The following is an 18,420-nucleotide window of genomic DNA, read 5'->3' as shown; positions in this document are numbered from 1 at the left end:
ATGACAAAATTCTTCAAGGTCGTATCGTACCCAGTAGCTGAAGTCTGACAAACCCTGGTAACCTCATGATTCCAATCTTCTTTGAGCTCAGACAAGACAGAGGCAGGCACACCCTGGCAGGGCTGGCACTCCTCCACCCTCTTTTCACTCTGCCCCCACCTCTCCTTCCAGTCCCATCCCTCAGTCCAGGGGTAACTGCCACCTGCTCTGTCTTCTTGCCCTAGTCAGACTCCCCCACTTTTTTTTTTAAGATCAGACTCCCCTTTAATCATCCAAGACCCCACAAACCCCTGGGTCCGCTGACATGCGGCCTTGGCAGCAGATTAAAGATGCCCCGCTACCCTTTATCTTGGTCACGTGACCCTTGCTAGTGGGTTCCATCCCCCCAGGGGCGGGGGAATCCTGTAGGCCCCGCCCTCTGACCCATGGTCTGACCCTCTTCAAACGCGCTCAAAAGCGATTCCGTGCCCCCTGCCGCGCCCCGCCCCGGCAGGTCCAGCCCTGCCCCGCGGCAGATTAAAAGACCCCCAGTCCCTGGAGCTCCGGACAGTCACTCCTAAGGGGGCGAGCCGGTTTGGTTGTCATGGCGACGGCGCGTTTGGCCTGGGCTCTGCGGGCCACCGCTGCAGGCGGGAGGCTGCGCAGCCCCGGAGGGAATGGTGGTGCCCGGAGGCTGAGCGGCAGTGCGCGGCGGCGGGCAGCGAGGGGCGCCAGCCCCGGCCGCCGACTCAGCACTGCCTGGGCGCCCGCCCCACCTGTACTAGAGGAGGCCGTGGGCTCGGAGGATGACGCCAACTCTCCTGCAGCGGAAAAGCCGTCGTGGACGCCGCCCCCCGCGCCCCCGGAACCCGCCGCGCCCCCAGAACCCCCCGGGCTCCCGGGCGGCCGCTCGCTGGTACAACGAGATATCCAGGCCTTCCTGAACCAGTGCGGGGCGAGCCCCGGGGAGGCGCGCCACTGGCTCACGCAGTTCCAGACCTGCCACCACTCCGCAGACAAGCCCTTCGCTGTCATCGAGGTGAACGGAGCTAGGCATTGGCCATGTCACAGCTAGGGGATGGGGGTTGTGTGGCGACATGTCGCGGGGGTTGTGTGGCAAGCCCGAATAAGTGTTCTGGACTGGAGGAGGCTACGAGCTCTTCAAAAAGAGTCGCGCCCCACCCGAGTGAGGAGCCTGGGGGCCTTAACCCGCCAAGTATGATGCGCTGGAGAAGGACTCCCACCATGGGCGCAGTTAGGGACTCAAATGGCAATTGAGGAACCAGGACTGGAGCCGCCTGCGTCACCCCTCCCCCCAAGGTGTCCTAGAGTCCAAGGCCGCAGGGAGGAGCGGAGGGAGGCACACTAGTGTGAGATAAGGGGATGGCAAGACCCAACGGGGCAAAGGGCGGAGCAGGTGTGTGCCAGTGGCCAGAAATGGAGCCTGACAGCTCCTGAGCAGGGTAGGGGCACCGAGAGGGCGCTGAGGCCAGGCTGTAGGAGCAAGCGGGTGCAGCAGGAGTCAGGGCCAGTGTTGCGCATCCTGAACGCCCACTCCTCCACAGGTGGACGAGGAAGTGCTCAAATGCAAGCGAGGTGTATCCAGCCTGGCCTTCGCCTTGGCCTTCCTGCAGCGCATGGACATGAAGCCTCTGGTGGTCCTAGGGCTGCCAGTTCCCACGGCGCCCTCGGGCTGTCTTTCCTTCTGGGAGGCCAAGGCACAGCTTGCCCAGAGCTGCAAGGTGCTGGTGGACGCACTGCGGCACAACGCCGCAATGGCTGTGCCTTTTTTTGGCGGCGGATCCGTGCTGAGCGCGGCTGAGCCAGCCCCCCATGCCAAGTTAGTGCTGGTCCAGCCTGCCTGGGAGTCCTCGGGTGGCGCGACTCTGCCAGCCCTGCCCCAGCCCGGAGGGCCTGGAGGCGGCCCTCTTGAACACTGCGTCTGACCCACAGCTATGGCGGCATCGTCTCTGTGGAGACCGACCTGCTCCAGTGGTGCCTGGAATCGGACAGCATTCCCATCTTGTGCCCCATTGGGGAGACGGCCGCGCGCCGCTCTGTGCTCCTTGACTCGCTGGAGGTGACCGCAGCACTGGCTAAGGAGCTGCAACCCACCAAAATCATCTTCCTCAACACTACAGGGGGCCTGCATGACAGCAGTCACAAGGTGTGTCCCCTCATGCCCAGACCCCACCACACGCGACTCCGGGCCTAGCAAAACCCCTTGCGCTCCCGTCACGCCTCCCAGGCAGCCTCAGAGTCACTCTCAAGTCGGGTGGGTTGGGGATGGAATGTCAGGGAGGGGTTCAGCCCGTGGTGCCCAGATCTGAGCCCTCCCTGGCCGAGAACTCCGGGAGGCTGTAAGGGTAAAGGGGTCAGCGAGTAGAGAAGTCCGTGGGGCAGGGTGGTCCATGGCCGACTGCGGGCCGGAAGCTCACCCCCGAGTCCCGGACTCAGGTCGTGAGCAACGTGAACCTGCCGGCTGATCTGGACCTGGTGAGCAACGCTGAGTGGGTGAGCACAAAAGAACGGCAGCAGATTCGGCTCATCGTGGACGTGCTCAGCCGCCTGCCTCACTATTCCTCGGCCGCCATCACCGATGCCAGCACACTGCTCACTGAGCTCTTCAGCAACAAGGGTGAGGGTCTCAGGCTGGGTTCCGGGATTGAGCACCAGCCGCGCCAGGGTGGGGTGAGAAGGAGAAACACCCTCCCCTTCAGTAAGGAGGCCGTAAAGGGACGCCACAGCAAAGGCTTCCTGCTCTTGCGGAACTTGGCGGAGGTGAGCAAAGAGGTGGACAAACTGGGCTAGAACTTGGATGGAACTAGACAGATAGGCGTAGCTTGGGGAGGGAAGGAACCATGGAGGGCGGGGCTTGGGGTCAGAACGATGTGGACTGGAGAGGGCTAGAAGAAGTGGGCGGGACCAAGGGTGGGGAGGTCAAGGTATGGGGAGACTGGCAGGACTAGAAAGTACGTGGGACTGCAGGCGGTGGGCTGAACTTGAAGGACAAACTGCCTGGGAAATGCATCTCCCTGGGTGAAAATCACATTCAAAATCGATGCAGACCACAGAAAGCATTTCATTGGGGACATCTCCCAAAGAGGTAATTGTCCCACCAGCCCCCGTCCTATCTGGAACACCCACCAGGACCAAACGGAGGAGTGGACGGGACCTGGCTCTCGGGAACTAAACTAATCCTTCCTTCTCCGTCCCAACCCCAGGGTCTGGGACACTGTTCAAGAATGCAGAGCGGATGCTGCGACTGTGCAGCCTGGACAGCCTGGACCAGGGCCGCCTGGTGAACCTGATCAACGCCAGCTTCGGCAAGAAGCTCCGCGACGACTACTTGGCCTCGCTGCGCCCGCGGCTGCACGCGGTCTACGTCTCTGAGGGGTGAGCCTGCGGGCGCGAGGGCAGGGACCAAGGAGCAGAGCCAGGCAGCTTCGGGCCAAGGAGAGGTCCCTGCCTGACTCTCCTCCCCTGCACCAGGTACAATGCTGCCGCCATTCTGACCACGGAGCCCGTGCTGGGGGGCACCCCATATCTGGACAAGTTTGTGGTGAGCTCCAGCCGTCAGGGCCAAGGCTCCGGCCAGATGCTGTGGGAGTGCCTGCGGCAGGACCTGCAGACGCTTTTCTGGCGCTCCCGCGTCACTAACCCCATCAATCCCTGGTAGGTCCCGCCCCTCCCAGCTCTTGGCTGGGCCCCGCCCTCCCTCTCCCCTTCAGCCCTCACCAGCTACAACTTCAAAGGTCCACCAGCCAGGAAGGCGGGGTGTCCCATTCTTTCACGTTCTGACCCCAAGCTGCCTTCCCCAGGGAAAGGCCCCACCCAGTGTGGCCCCACGTTCCCCAGGGAACATACCAAACACGGAGCCTGAGATTTTTTTTCAGAGACAGACATTTAACCCCGCTCAGTCCTGTGACAGTGGATTCCTTGAAGCAAGTGACACCCCCCCCCCAACTCTCCTAGGGTCAGGAGAAATCCTAACCTTTCAGGCTCTATTCCAGGCCCACTGCATCTCCCGCAGAATTCCCGCCCCCCCTTTGCTTCAGAAGCTATCTCTTCACTCCCCACTACCCTGTGGGTACCAAGTGGTGAGCAAGAACCTCTTCTCTAGCTGCACAGTGTGTGAAGAGAACAAGGGCTGTCTTCATTCTAACCATAGCTGTGTGACTGGCAAGTTACCTAACTTCTCTGAGCCTTTGCTGCTTCTCCCTAAAAGCATAACACTATCAGGCTCTTGACTGCTACTGTGATCATAAATTCAGATAACAGACAACAGGTCCTAGCAGGGTGTCTAGCATGTAGTAAGTCCTCAATAAATGAACCAGTGAGTAGTGAGCACTGGCTCAGCCCTAAAATCTCCCCGTAATACACACACCAGGTACTTCAAGCACAGCGATGGCAGCTTCTCCAACAAGCAGTGGATCTTCTTCTGGTTTGGCTTGGCTGATATCCGAGACTCCTATGAGCTGGTCAACCATGCCAAGGGACTGCCAGACTCCTTCTGCAAGCCGGCTTCTGACCCGGGCAGCTGACCCTCACCACCAGCCCTGCAGGCCCTGGGATAGCCAGGGTTGACCAAAAGCCATGTCTGCTGGAGATGATCCCAGGCAGCCATAGGTTTGTTGGCTGAGTGATCTGCAGAGGAGGAAGCAGCCCCTACTCTACTCTGCCCAGAGTGGGGGCCGAAGTGGGACAAGCACAGGAAGGAGAAGGACCCAAGACCCCCACATACTCCAAAGCCAAAACCACATGGCCTTCAATTTTCAGTCTAGGGATTTGGGGGAGGGGGACTTTCCTTTGAGGGCTCTACTCAGGACTAACCTTAAGAGTGGGCATTTCTGTGGCCTCTGTGCTGTTTTGAGGCTCCCTTGCCCAAAATATCACCCTCCCATCTGCCTAATATTCCACCACTCATTTTAATTCCTTTGGGTCTTACAACTTTTCAGGAGGCCTTGATTAAAATGCAAATTCTTGTCTGAGAGTCAGCTCACACTTGAAAGAAAAGGAGCAGTGGCCCTCTGGGAGCAAGATCTTCAGGGTTGGGGAACCAAGGGATTCCTAGAGGGGACAGAGGAGCTAAATGAGATGAAGGGCCCCCAGACTGAATGCTGCCACCATCTCCCTCACTGCAGCCCCCAAAGGGACTTCCCTACATCCTCCATTCCACAGACCAGACCAACAGCAGCCCCAGCTCCCTTCCAGGCGGGGCTCAGAACCATGCCCAGACTTGGGTCTTTCCCCCTAGACCCCCCATTAGAGGTTGTGTCTCCATCTTTGTAGGAGCAGAACACCTCAGAAATCCAAAGCTGGAGGTTTCAGTCAACATTTTTGACCCCGACGATGTGCCAAGCACCAATCTGGCTGCATGGACTACTGTCAGGAGGTACATAGACTAGTAGTAGGCAGAGGGTCAATTAAGAGGTCACTATGGCACACCAGGGGCTGGGAGAGAACCAAATCCCAAGAGCTGCCTCTGCCTTCCCTCAGGAGAGGGGTGATATCCAGTACACTTGGGCATGGTCATTAGACAGACCTGACCTGGAATCCAGCTCTGGCTGATGGGCTCTGTGGCTTGAGCCAAGCTGCTTACCCTCTTTGAGCCTCCGTTTCCTCATCTGTAAAATGTAAAATCCTCATAGTGAATACTTAATATTAGTTCTCCCCCCCTCGTGGCCCTCACCAAAGATTTCTTCCAAAACAGCTGGACCAAATGGAGAGGGGGAAAAAAAGCTACAAGAGGGATTGAAGTGAGAGGTCAAAAACATATACTAAAGGGAGGATTAGGAGATTCTTAAGAAGAGAGCTAAAGGACTGTGGGAACTCTCAGAACAGCGGAAAGATCACAGGAGGACTAAGGTGGAGCTTAACTAGACATGATCTTTCAAGAAACCCAAAATCAATCCTAGCCCATGGCAAAGTGCCCCGTGGGGAAGACAGAGAGTAAAGCCAAATGTCTATATAAAATGTTTATTTTTGGAGGACTGTGTGGTCTAGTGTTTGGGAGGGACTCACCACCACCAGGCCAGCCATGGAGCTGAAAACAGAAGGCAGGAGGCAGAAAGTTGGCCACTGCCTGCCCCACCCTTACACACCCGAGTAGACTAGGGCCTGCTCTGCTCTCAAGGTGGGTGACAGCTAGTACTATTTCTGCCCCTGGCATACCCTGAGAACCCACATGGCTTCTGTGGAGCCCAACCTCTCTGCTCCTCCTGGGCTTGATCCGTGTGTCAACATGCACACTCACGCTGTCTCTGAAAAGCACTACAGAACTCAGCTGCATCCACCAGATTCAAAAAAATTTTCACTTTTGCTCACTTCCAGTTCTTGATCTTCCTTCCTCTGTCTCCCACTCTCAGTACCCCCACCCTAGCCCTGTCTTACTCCCTTCTCTGGGACAGGAGACCTAGGGGAGCAGCTGGCCTCAGCACTCCTCCTAACAAAGGAAAAAAAACTTGTAAGGCATTGTCATCAGGGCTCCCACCAACCTCAAGGGCTGAGCCCAGGAACTGGGGAACGCACTGGCCTCTTACCAATCCACACACACAAACAGCAAAGGATCAATCAAACAAACAGACCAAAAAGATAAATAAACATAACTGGGCCAGCAAGGAGGAAGGTAGGGTGGCCCTCAGTGGCTCCCTATACCCATCTCAGCCTTTCGTTGTGCAAATCAACCATCAGTGGCCAGGATAACAGCAGCCCCAAAGATGCCCACACTCTCGCCAAGGAGCTTCATTTGGTTCCAGAACTCAACGCGCCGTGTGTTGTGCCAGTAGACAACATTGCCATCAATGAGCAGCATGACCGGGGGCAGCAGTACAGCCAGGATCTGGGCAGCCAGAGTCACGTAGTAGCCTGACAGGAAGGCCAGGGCCAGGACGCCATACAGCACGAAGAACAGCTGGATCATGAGCTCCCCTCCTGGGAGGTGGTTCAGATATGCCAGCCGGTCCTCCTTGCTGTGCTGCAGTGAGTAGGCCTAGAGACACACCATCCTGTAAGACTCTCCAACAGGCTGAGAAGTCTGTCAGGGGAAGGCCACCCCTGAGATGGCACCTGCAAGTCAGCCTCTGCAAGCTGGGCTTCTGGCTTCCCTCTCAGACTTGGGGCTCTCTAAAAGTATGACCTGCATTTCCCCTGCAGACTAGGGAGCTCCATGAAGTTAGAGCCTATGTCTCTCTTCACCCTGTGGGCTCAGAAAGGAGGTATGTCTCCACAGTCAAGACTGGGGCTCTCACCTCTCAACCCAGAGCTCTGCACAGGGGGTATGGTGCCCAGTAACTAAGATGAAGCCAAGTAGCCTGGGGCCTGTCCACGTCCCCATCCACACTGGCCTCCCCTAAGGGCACTAGGGAGGACTGTAATTGGCTATCCCAGACAGACCCCATCAGCTCTAAGTGGCAGAGTCCAAGCTAGGACCTGAACCCCACCAAACCTCTTTGTCTCCTCTCCCAGTCCTCTGGGAGCTGGAGGCATGAGAGGACCAGTCTATCTTGTTCTCCTGGCTCTCAATATTGGGATTGAATGGCCAATCTAAACTTTTCTCTCCCTGGTGGCAATAATATTTGAAGAAGGGACTCTTGGCCAGATCTCAGGCATTTGGAGGGCCTCTGAGGCCCAGGAGCTGGCAGGGGCAATTCCCAGGGCCAGGCCATCAGGACCTACATGCAAGGCCTTATTCTGCCCACCTCCCTGGATTCTGCCAGGCAGAGGCTCACATTTCACTCCCACTCAAGCACCTCCAGCCAACAGTCCCCCAACCTACCACGCAGATGAGGTAGATGCCCAGGAAGACTTGACCGGTGGACTGGAGGGAACGGCTGCGGGGTTTCCGTCGGTAGAGCTCTCCAGCGCCGCTGGCCAGCACAAGAAAGCCGCCGATGATGGCAACTGTGCGTGAGTACATACGGACCTAGGCCGAGGCGAGGGGACCCCAGTCAGGAACGGCAGCTGCCACATTTCTCCTGGCTGCCCAAAGCACAGAACTGCCCATCTCTACATATTTCCTTCCATCTGATGAACCCTCTTACCATTTCCAAGTGTGGTGGGCAGGTGCAGCAGAGATAGATAATTCTTTTTATCAGAAGTGGCCCCGAGGGGTTAATAAAATTGTCCATGATCCTACAGAAAGTGGCAGAACCCAAATACCAAGTGTTGCCCCCTTCTCACCCCCAGTCTCAAATCCCAATGTTCTTTCTGCTATATAGTATAGTCTGTTCCATAAAAAACCCATTGATCTCTCTGTCCTGTAGCTGTTCACACATCTGCCTCCCCTACTGACAGATAGCCCATTCCTTGAGGGTCGTGCCTTTGTCCAGACTTATCTGCAAGCCTCCCATGCCTGGCACAAGTTCTGGCATTTACAAGCTTAAATGCTGCACTAGGATTAATCAAATTTCATAAAATCAATCGTTGGACCAGGCACTCAAAGGTTCCTTTTGCCCTATGAGATTACTAAACTAATGTTTTAAAGGGTTCTGGGAACCAGGTGACCTGGGTTCTGGTCCCACCTGTAATGCTAACTGTGATGTGACACTGGGTAAGTCTGTTTCCCATCTCTGGACTTCAGTTTCCACATTCTGAAAGGAAGGCTTGTGTGGTCTCTAAACCCCTTCCGTTGTTGTGGTCTGTAATAATCTCCACACTCCTGGAAGTTCGGTTTTCTAGGCTCTGCACTGCACCTGGCTCGCACCACGCATTGCCCAACTTCCCTGAGCATTGGCCTTGGGTTCCCCATCACCCTAGCGAAGTCCCGCTCGGGGCCGCGGCACTCACCTTCAGCCAGTCCCCGTAGTGGACATAACCCCCGATGTAGGCGGCATAGGTGCTAATGGCCAGCTGGAGTGCAGCCCCCAGCGCGAACCAGCGCCGCTTTACTCCGAAGGACATGAAGCTAGCGCACAGCACGGCAGCCCCCATGTCGAAGTACAAGTAGGGCACTGGGATGTCGGGCTTCCTGCAAGCCGGGAGCGGGTAAACGAGGACAGAATGAAGGAGTGTAAGAGTCTTGAGACCCCTTGAGCTCCTGCCAGTTCCACTGCTCCCCAAAAAAGGGGCCCCCTTCTCATGGCCAGGACCCCCGCACTATGCTCGATGCCCACCTTGCTTCAGACCAGAGCCCCTAACATGTCCGAGGTCCCAATTCCTCGTAGTCCAAGGGTCCCAACTTCTGGGCTTCAACTTCTTCCCCACCTCACCGCACCCCTGTTCCTGGGACGCGCCGTATTGCCCCCCACCGCGATGGGCGACCGCGTGGGCCCGCTCACCGGCGCGCCTCGGCCCTCTCGGCGTACAGCATGAGCTGGCTGAAGCAGCCCCAGAAGGGGCAGCGTGTGAGTAACACTGAGCCCAACTGCATGAGCAGCTGCAGCATCCACCGTCGCGAACCCACCTTCGACGCCATCTTGGGGAAGGGCAGTCCGCTGCGGCCTCACCCCCGTCAGGGAAGCCGGCGCCGGGATGCGCTACGCAACTTCCGGCCTCGCGGGTTTTTGTTTCCGCCCCCCCTTCTGTCGGGAAACAAGGCTCTCGCTCTCTAGTTCTGGATTGAAGGTGGTGTTCTAGCTGCCGACTTCATTCTTTCCATCTGCCCATGGAGACTTAAGGGCCCCTCCTTGTAGCTGCAAAATTAAAAACCAGACTAGAGGAAGAACAATGAGTTCAGGACATCAGAAGGCTTGAGCCACAGATGTAATGAAGCGAACTAGTCTTTGAATGCAGCTGGGTAGGCCTGGGCGTCAATCCTAACTCCAACCCTAACTGTGACTTTGGGCATATCGCCTACACTTTCCAAGATTTAACTATGAAATGTCACAGGGTTGTTGTGAGGTTTCATTGTGACAATGTTGGTTCTAGCACATAGTAGAGGTTCAATAAATGATGTATACACACACCCCAGAGGAAATCCCTCTGCTTCTGTTTAAGTTCAAAGTAAGGGGTTTCTGCATTCCTGCATGTCCCACAGAGTGCGACTGCCAAGGGGACATCCCCTCTACACCCAAAACTCCCCTTTGTATTGTAATTACCTACCACTGTGGGAAAACAAATGGGCACAAAATACCCAACTAGATCAGACCAGTCACTAGCCCCTACACAGTACCTCGTCAATCACAGGTGCCAATCAAGTGGTCCCATGCCCTTAGGGGAACAGCGCATTCTAGAGAAAGGGGATAAAAATTCCAAGTCCTGGGAAGTCTGCCTGCTCTTTTTGAACCCTTCCTCCCTTTTTTGAGCCTTTTGAGCATCACCTTTGTGCGTGGCCTTCTCCAAACTCTTTGGAATGTAATTTCTCTTCTAATAATGGACCCTTGAGCCATTCTCTACTGCTCCAGCCTACTTCTACTTCTTTGAAATGTACTATCTTTTCGAATAAAATACTTTCTCAGTACTTTACTCCGGCATCTCGTTCAATTCTTTGCTAGAGTTGCCAAGGACCTGAACTTTGCACCAAGAAGGGCCCACTCTCCAACAACAATCCCACCCCAATTCCCTCTGGTGTTCAGTGTTTTACTGCCCTCTTCCCCACCGGAGTGTGAGAAGGACTAGGGGCCAAATCCCCCTTTCTAGGGCTGAGAAAAATGCTGGCATTGTGTTAGATCAGAGAGGAATGGGGTGGGGGGATCCTAGGCCCTGAGAGATAAACACAGCCATTTGTTCCTCCACCCACCACCATTCCTCCCACCCATCTGAGCAGACAACTGAGCCCCAAAGACTTCTGAGGAACATCCCTTTTATCTCTCCCACAGCTCCATCTGTTCTCCCCAGTCCAGCTGCCTCGACTTCCCTCTGCAACACCTCCTACCTCTCCAAAGAGCTCCCCTGCTCCCCAGCTCCTCTGGGGCCCTGCCTGTACTTGAGCTTGACCATGGCCACAGCCACAGCCACGGTGATTAGCATGGTGTCTGTGATACTCAGCATAGTAGCCATCTCGGTCAGGCAGAGCTGGGCCTTCGCACTGCTCAGCAATGCCCCCACCAGCTGCCCAGGTCGAGCACAAGTCAGGTTGCCAAGATCAGCCACACACAAGTATCACAGATGGTCCAGCTCCTGAAAGCCCAGTGCAGGGCAGTCGCGTACCCAGGGGTTATTGGCCAGCAGCAGCCCACTGTCCAGATGCCTGCCATTACTTTTAACTCGAGGTGCTGTAGCCGGTTGCCTAGAGAGGAGTCCCAATGCCCACAGGGCTGCAAAGGCCTTGGCCCCCAACTTGCTGCAGCTGGTTCCCAGTCAGTGAGAGCCAGTATAGGTGGAAGAGGCCCCTGAGCCCAGCTCAGCCAGCTGGTTGTGGCTCAGGTCAAGCTGGTCCAGGTTCCCCAGGTCCCACAGGCTACAGGGGCCCAGGGTGGCAAGAAGGATGAGAGGTCCAGGCAGAGAGCCCAGGATGGCCGAGAAGTCTGGGGACAGGCGGACCAGCTGGCTGTGACTGAAGTCCAGTTGCTCCAAGAAACCCAGGACCCCCAGTGCTCCACCAGCCAGATCCCACAGGATATTATGAGAAAACAGCAGCACCCCCAGTCCCCACAGGCCCTGGAAGGAGCCACCTGGCAAGTGGCTGAGATTATTGTGGCTCAGCTCCAAGAGCCAGATGCTGTTAGGGAGCCTGGAAGGTAGGCTGAGCAGGCAGAAGCCCGCACAGTTCACCATGCTGCCCGCGGCTGGGCAGGTGCATGGATGGTGCTGGACACACTGATGCCAGGTTTCAGCGTAAGGCAGATGCCACCATTGTGGCCATGGCCACTGTGAGGAAGGAGCGGCCACACCTGCCCCGATCTTGCCCTAGGAGGGGCTGGGGTGAGGATGGCATCAGATCAGCATCACGCTCAGGGATGGTGAGACCTTCGTGCCTCATTCCTCCACTCAGGACCCTGAGCAAGCATGTTAGGGGAGAAAAATAAAAGCAGACACCATTCAAGGGTCTTATCCTTTGCCAGGACCCCCAACCTGGTCTCGAGAAATCTTCCCTCCCTGCCCCAAGATTTTTACCTGCTACCTAGGTTTCCAGAAAGAGCTATCTAAGCCGAGATACCAGCATCCTGATCCCCGACCTCAGCCACCTTTCATTCCCTTATTCGTACTAGGATGAAAAGCGATTAGGGAAGACGGCCTTTTTAATCCTCTGGACCCCTCATTACTCCCTGCACACCCCACCTCACTTATTTTCCACATGGCCCCAGGTGAAACTTTGCCTTCTCCTGACTGCAACAGAGCCCCAATAAGATCCTAGCCTAATTTGGCCACCGAAGTCAAGGCCTCAGGCTGCGGAAGCCCAATGCATTCACCTACATTCCTGGGACCACTTGCTGAGTGCAACCCCAGCCCAGAAATGGCAGTGGGAAGAATTCTCAGCTCTATTTACTTGCCATCCTGGCTTCCAGCCAGAGCCTCACCCTCAAAAGCGATAGAGATCAGCTCTCAGGGAAGCAATGGCCATGAAAGTGGGGATGAGAGACCAGTTGAGGAAATCTCCAAGGCCTTGTGGCCTTATATCCGGGGAGCAGGACCTGCCTTGCCTTTCTAACAGGTCCCTCACCCTTCTCCCTTCTGGAACCCCTCACCCTGCTCTCTCTTATCAGAATGGCAGCTTGAAGACCCCTTGGAATCCACCCTTTTCAGGAAGGAGACAGGTGTCTCCTCTTTCCTTCTATAGACGAGGTATGATCAAATACGGTGAATGTTTAAATTTTTTAAAATGTATTACAGTAAGACACATTGCCATTAATCCCCTTCAAAATACTCCCCTTTGCTTTGAACACATTTATCCCATTTTTATTGCCACTTTCTCTTTTTTTTTTAAAGATTTTTATTGGGGAATTGGGGGAAGGGGAACAGACAAGTTGCTGTCTTTTTGTTCTTCAGTCTAGTTGTGGAGGACGTTGCTTCACTGGCCCAAGTTCGCACCATTATTGCGCTCTTCCCAGGTGAGGCAGATCAGTCACCGGCTTCTGGACGGCCACTCACGCTGGCTGCTGGTTACACATGGTAGCCCATGGCAACCCACCTGCCTTCACTGGTAAGTCACAGAAGCCCAGCTCCAGGTCAAGCTGCCACTCAGCATCTTAGCTGTGGAGGTCAGTGTCACTGGCCCTCATATGTGGGATCCGAACCGTGGCCCTCTGGCGTCCCAAGCCAGCTCTTAACCAACGCACCACTTGGCCAGCCCATCTTGCCACTTTCTGAAGCAGTTCTGAAAGTCTTCTTTCGTGTCTTAAGTTGCACTGTCGTGGCTGCCTTGATGTCCTGAATCAACTCAAAATGTTTACCTTTCATGGTCATTTTGACTTTGAAGAGGAGCCAGAAGTCGCATGGTGCCAGATCTGGTGAATAAGGTGGATGAGGACACACCATTTTTCACAAACTGCCGGACCAGGAACGATGTGTAACACAGAGCCTTTCCGTTGTGATCAAAGAATATGGTGAATGCTGCTGCCGGGTACCATAATACAGAAAGGCAGGGACCTTTAATATGGGAAGCGGTGTGTCAAACCTTAGTAACAGTGTGTGACAAGTTTCAACTTGTTCAGTGCAGTCAGTCAGGTGTGAGCTACGGTTGAGAGGGTGTTTCAAACTGTGACATAAATTATCCTCCATCATGACAACGCTCCGTGTCACACATCACTTCTGGTATATGGCAATTTCTGCCAAATAAAAACATAAAAGTTGTGTCCTCATCCATCCATCTTATTCACCGGATCTGGCACCGTGCAACTTTTAGCTCTTCCCCAAAGTCAAAATGATTCAGGACACTGAGACAGCCATGACAGTGCAACTAAAGACACAAAAGAGGACTTCCAGAACTGCTTCAGAAAGTGGCAAGAGGGCCGGCCGAGTGGCGCGATGGTTAAGAACTGGCTTGGGACACCAGAGGGCCCCGGTTCGGATCCCACATATGAGGGCCAGTGACACTGCCCTCTGCAGCTAAGATGCTGAACAACAGCTCAACCTGGAGCTGGGCTGCCGTGGGTCGCCGGCGACGGCGTGGGCTGCAGCCCCTGTGGCAGTGGGTTGCCATGGGCTACCGTGTGTAGCCAGCAGCCAGCGTGAGCGGCCAGCAGCCGCAGTGAGCGGCCGTCCAGAAGCCGGCGACTGATCTGCCTCACCCTGGAAGAGCGCAATAATGGTGCCAACTTGGGCCAGTGAAGCAACGTCCTCCACAACTAGACTGAAGAACAAAACGACAGCAACTTGTCTGTTCCCCTTCCCCCAATTCCCCAGCACTGTTCCCATCCCCCAATTCCCCAATAAAAAAATAAAAAATAAATAAAAAAAATAAAAGAAAGTGGCAAGAACCATGGAATAAGTATGTTCGAAGTGAGGGGGAGTACTTTGAGGGGATTAATGGTAATGTGTCTTTTACTGTAATATATTTTTTATTTAAACATTCACCGTATTGTTTGATCACACCTCATATACTGCCTGCCTAAGAAATCTGCCATCATCTATACTTCACTTATGTCTTGTCTGAACACAAAGGAAGAGAATGTGCTCTCTTGTTCTCACTAATCCAAAGGTCAAAACACTCCACTCTGGTTTTCAAGGGGTACCCAGCATCTCTTTCTGAAAACAGAGAGGGGTCTGGGATCAGGGTGTCCATATCCAGCGCTTCTGCCTGGCCCTAGAAAGCCAAACAAGTTACTTTCCTGTTAGGTTCCCCAGTGTGCTCATTAGCCCTGGCCAGCCTAATTCTTAAGAGAATAATGGCCATATGGAGGGGACAGTTACTAAGGGCCAGGTATCTCATTAAAGGCTTCATTTAATCCTCAACTGAGACACTCATTTTACAGATGAGGAAACTGATGCTTGGCAAGGATAGGTAAGTTGCCAAGTCATACTGCTAATTAGTGACAGACATGAAATCTAACACAACTCAGGCCTATCTGAATCCAGCCATGCTCTTAACCACTAAGCTACAGTGCCCCAAAGGCTGGGCCACTGTCCCCATGCCAGCCAAACACCCCTCTAAGAAGTCAAGATCTACAGGTGAATAACAGATTATCACCAGAATGGGAAGAGCAGCTAAGCCACCACCAACCTGGGATACGAATCTGAGCCTTTCGTTGATCAAACTGAGGCCCTTTGAATTAATTCAAGTGATCTGGTTCAAGAAAATACTACCGGAAAAACTTGGGGAATCACTGCCAATAATTTTTGAGAAAACATTACAAACAGAGGTTGCTAGAGACTTCAGCTCTGCCAAAGTTCCAATTTTCGAGTCAGACAAGTCAGTGTAACAACAATTAACAAAATTCAAAAGGGGCTCATCGAACATGTTGTCTGACCAGTTACCTAAAATATAATGACCACTAGGTGCCCACAGGAGTTCATTAAAAATAACTTATACCCAAGCAACTTGATTTCCTTTTTTGACAGGGTTACTAGATGGCTGTCACAGACAAACATCTGGATCTTATTAAAGATTCTCATGATATCCCTTAGGATAAGATGAAAACAGTTTATAAAAATTGGAACTAACACAACATTGGGAAGGATAACTAGCATATTCTAGAATCAAGATTTTTAAAAAGCTCTTAGTAAGTTGGAACAGTTGGCTAAAAATAAGCCATTTCACGGAAGACAAAGACAGCTACCAGTTACATCTGCCGGTTTAGCAACTCCTGTGCTGCGTGCCGCTCACCCAAGGGCTGCAAGGAAAAGAAAACATCCTGAAGTGCAATGACTAGCATGCAGGAGACCTGAGCCTAGTCTAGCCTAGTTCTAGAAATAAGCAGCTCCTTGCAAGACAAAAGGGCATGTCTCAAAGCAGTAAGTTCCCCATCAACAAAAGTGCTCAAGGAGCAGCCTGTGGAGATGCTAGAGAGGACATTTAAACTGGGCAGCTGGTCTATTCCACATGCGCTCCAAGACGCCTGGCATTTCTAAGTGTTGGGATATTTCTGCTAAGATTAGAAAAAGAAACCACCGCTTGTTATTCCCTCTATTGAAGACTACCCTGCTGCAGTCAGCATCAGAAAGTTGGGGGAAAGGGAGACTGGTTGAGAAGTCACTAGAAATATGCCTTATCCTCACCTCATCTTGTCAGTTCAGGAAGAAACTTGGTTCCACTTTACTTTTCAACAAAATTGAAAATTTAAAAAATGGGGCAGGGAGGCCACAATCTGATCAGCATTGGCCCCAGCTGCCAGTTGGCTCTGGAGAAACCTGGGGGGCGAGCCCTGCTGCTTCTCAAGCTGGAAACAGGTACACCTTCCTCCCCATCTTCTCCCATGTCCTTTAGTGGTTGGTCCCTTGTCTTGTTTCCAAACTTGACTTCAACGTTTCCTCAAAACCCAGTCGGTCCTGATCATTTTTCATCTTGGCTCAGGCAACTCAATCAGTTATTGAAATGGTGACTTTCAAAACATTCCGTCTCATCTCAATGGCTGGGTGCTTGGAAATAATGCAAAAATATGTAAGGCTCCTTGCTCTGGAGACTCAAAATTCCCCATTAGGCCACTAAAGATTAACCTAAACAAATAACTACTGCAAGTCATACGTGCCACATGACATGATATAAACAAATTATAGGAATCACTTTCCATTTTAATTGTCAAGGATGGCTTCACTGATGGCTTTCAAGTAAGACCTTTTAGGATAAGATAGAGAAGACAGAACTGATTACTGAGGTTGAAAGCAATCTTAGAGGTTGCTTAAGAAAGCAATCTTAGCCTTATACCTTTTATATATAACAAATATGACAGAGTGCACTTTGTGGACCAGGGATGGGGAAATGAGTTAGCAAGTTTCTTCTGACATTGTGAAGTATACTGCCTTTTCAGAAATGCAAAGGGCAGGGAGAAACATCTGAGAATCTAGATATAAAAGATGTTAACAATGTCTTGGGAGGTGGTAGGTGAAAAATGTTTGCCTTATTTTCTAGTAATAAACCATGTAAGGCTTTTATAACATAAAAGAACAAACTCGTTTTGAAACTTGACAAGCCCAATAGCATCCCTTTTTCTCCTATAATGTACTTCGTGGTGTTATGTTAAAACTCTGAAGTTTAGGCAGTATGTGCTGATGATTTCAAGTTTCTTAAGAGAATTTTCTGGCACCCACAGCCTCCAGCAATGATGGGAAAGCAAATCCACCACATAAACAATGACCACCTTCCAACCAAGATGACTAGTCCCAGTTCTCAAACCCATGCCCCTACCACTGTCCCTACTCATCCTATACATTGCAGTTTCGAGCGTTATACATTCTCACCACAGTATCCTCCCTGTCAATGAGACAGTAGGTAATATTTCTGTGTATGACTGGAAACCCTCTACTCCTTCCTTAACCAGCATGTCTTATGGGAGGCCAGATTTTGACACATTCTCAGCTTCAAAAATCTCAAGGAACCTTTTACCCTGTACCAATGGTTCCCAGACTAGAGCCCTTGAATATTGAAGTGATTGAGCAATTTTCAAATTTTCAGAACACTCAACAGAAATCAGTAACGAGCTGCTCAGACTTAAACAGCAGATTCACTATCAACTCAGTGTGGCAAGGCTGTTTATACCATACGGATTGGGCACTCTAAATAGCAATAAACCCAAAGACATGTGCAGCAGTGGGGAGGTAATCAGGAGCTGGGGAACAGAGGTGTGTGTGTATATTTGGAGAGGAAGGAGAATGTCTCAAAGCCAAGGAGACATGATGTACATGCTTCATCATACACGCAAGACTTCTGCACCACTCTGCAGCAGTTCAACGTTCTTTCAATCCGGGTGATTTCTACCACTCACCTGTCTCTTCTGTGTTCCATCCTAAACCTGGCAAGCAAACATAAGCAGTACACATGCCAACAGTCTGGAAGTCACAGAGCAGTATTACGAGCCCATGAGTGGATAAAGCCTAGGGCTTTGTTCCAGCTGACACCACAGGCAGCAGTGGCTCAACAGGTCACTCAGCCCCAGTGGAACTCACTCTGCTTCTTTCTGTAAAATGAGTGGTTTTCAAATTATAATCAAATTCCTCGGGGACTACAGAGAAGGGGTAGGGGTGAGATGTGTGAGAGGCTGAGGGGGCAGGGCCCTGAAGACCCTTACCCCTACCCGAATGTTTTACATATTAGTCTCACATAAAATACCATCTAAATAAAGACTTCTAAAACACAGTTGGAGCTTCTGGAAATCTTCTAAACCAATCCCATCTCCAGACTTAACCATACCAAGTCCAAGCTAACATATTAACATTTACAGAGAACCTTCTAAGTATTATGCATTTTAAATATCTTATTTCTAGGAGATGGGTATTATTAATGTAAACATTAATTCCATGTTTACTGTTCAGAAAACTAAGGCTCAGACAGGTAAAATGACTTACCCAGTCACAAAGTAAGGAAATGAAGATATAATTTGAACCCAACTACTTGTCTCCAAAGCCCATTCTTCTACACCTCACTACCTGTCTTTCCCACCATATTAACCCCATCTCCATCTGTTTCAA

The 18,420-nt window shown here is 52.4% G+C and overlaps 2 protein-coding genes across 4 annotated transcripts; one reads left to right on the top strand and one right to left on the bottom strand.

The window, feature by feature from the left end:
* The first annotated feature begins 407 nt into the window (after nt 1-407).
* NAGS (N-acetylglutamate synthase) lies at nt 408-4,972 on the top strand. The gene is made up of 7 exons (XM_019665601.1): nt 408-1,018; nt 1,545-1,819; nt 1,933-2,146; nt 2,437-2,617; nt 3,204-3,375; nt 3,472-3,654; nt 4,370-4,972. Exons 1-7 carry the CDS (start codon nt 584-586, stop codon nt 4,521-4,523), a joined length of 1,614 nt encoding a protein of 537 aa, XP_019521146.1. The 5' UTR covers nt 408-583; the 3' UTR covers nt 4,524-4,972.
* A 970-nt stretch (nt 4,973-5,942) lies between these two features.
* TMEM101 (transmembrane protein 101) lies at nt 5,943-18,201 on the bottom strand. Of its 3 annotated transcripts, none has more exons than XM_019665602.1 (7): nt 17,718-18,201; nt 16,015-16,374; nt 15,576-15,629; nt 9,258-9,611; nt 8,767-8,947; nt 7,757-7,903; nt 5,943-6,970 (listed from the first exon to the last, which is right to left on the bottom strand). In XM_019665602.1, exons 4-7 carry the CDS (start codon nt 9,392-9,394, stop codon nt 6,662-6,664), a joined length of 774 nt encoding a protein of 257 aa, XP_019521147.1. In that variant the 5' UTR covers nt 9,395-9,611; nt 15,576-15,629; nt 16,015-16,374; nt 17,718-18,201; the 3' UTR covers nt 5,943-6,661. The 3 variants fall into 3 exon arrangements, with proteins under 3 accessions (XP_019521147.1, XP_019521148.1, XP_019521149.1); XM_019665603.1 differs by having other exon boundaries at nt 9,383-9,611; nt 17,718-18,190; XM_019665604.1 differs by lacking the exons at nt 9,258-9,611; nt 15,576-15,629; nt 16,015-16,374; nt 17,718-18,201 and adding an exon at nt 9,093-9,228.
* Nucleotides 18,202-18,420: the final 219 nt, after the last annotated feature.

The sequence above is a fragment of the Hipposideros armiger genome, unplaced genomic scaffold (genome assembly GCF_001890085.2).
Source record: "Hipposideros armiger isolate ML-2016 unplaced genomic scaffold, ASM189008v1 scaffold_447, whole genome shotgun sequence".
Classification (NCBI taxonomy): Eukaryota; Metazoa; Chordata; class Mammalia; order Chiroptera; family Hipposideridae; genus Hipposideros; species Hipposideros armiger.
The sequence above is the reverse complement of the archived record's forward strand: the minus strand, read 5'-3'. Positions and strand labels throughout refer to the sequence as shown.

What these genes read in the sequence shown, in the direction of transcription:
- NAGS (XM_019665601.1), top strand. Translation starts at nt 584, where the DNA reads ATGGCGACGGCGCGTTTGGCCTGGGCTCTGCGGGCCACCGCTGCAGGC. An exon ending in TGCATGACAGCAGTCACAAG is followed by an intron (nt 2,147 to 2,436) that starts GTGTGTCCCCTC and finishes TCCCGGACTCAG; the next exon opens with GTCGTGAGCAACGTGAACCT. An exon ending in TGAGCTCTTCAGCAACAAGG is followed by an intron (nt 2,618 to 3,203) that starts GTGAGGGTCTCA and finishes TCCCAACCCCAG; the next exon opens with GGTCTGGGACACTGTTCAAG.
- TMEM101 (XM_019665602.1), bottom strand. Translation starts at nt 9,394, where the DNA reads ATGGCGTCGAAGGTGGGTTCGCGACGGTGGATGCTGCAGCTGCTCATG. An exon ending in GAGAGGGCCGAGGCGCGCCG is followed by an intron (nt 8,948 to 9,257) that starts GTGAGCGGGCCC and finishes CCCGGCTTGCAG; the next exon opens with GAAGCCCGACATCCCAGTGC. An exon ending in GCATCTACCTCATCTGCGTG is followed by an intron (nt 6,971 to 7,756) that starts GTAGGTTGGGGG and finishes GTGTGTCTCTAG; the next exon opens with GCCTACTCACTGCAGCACAG.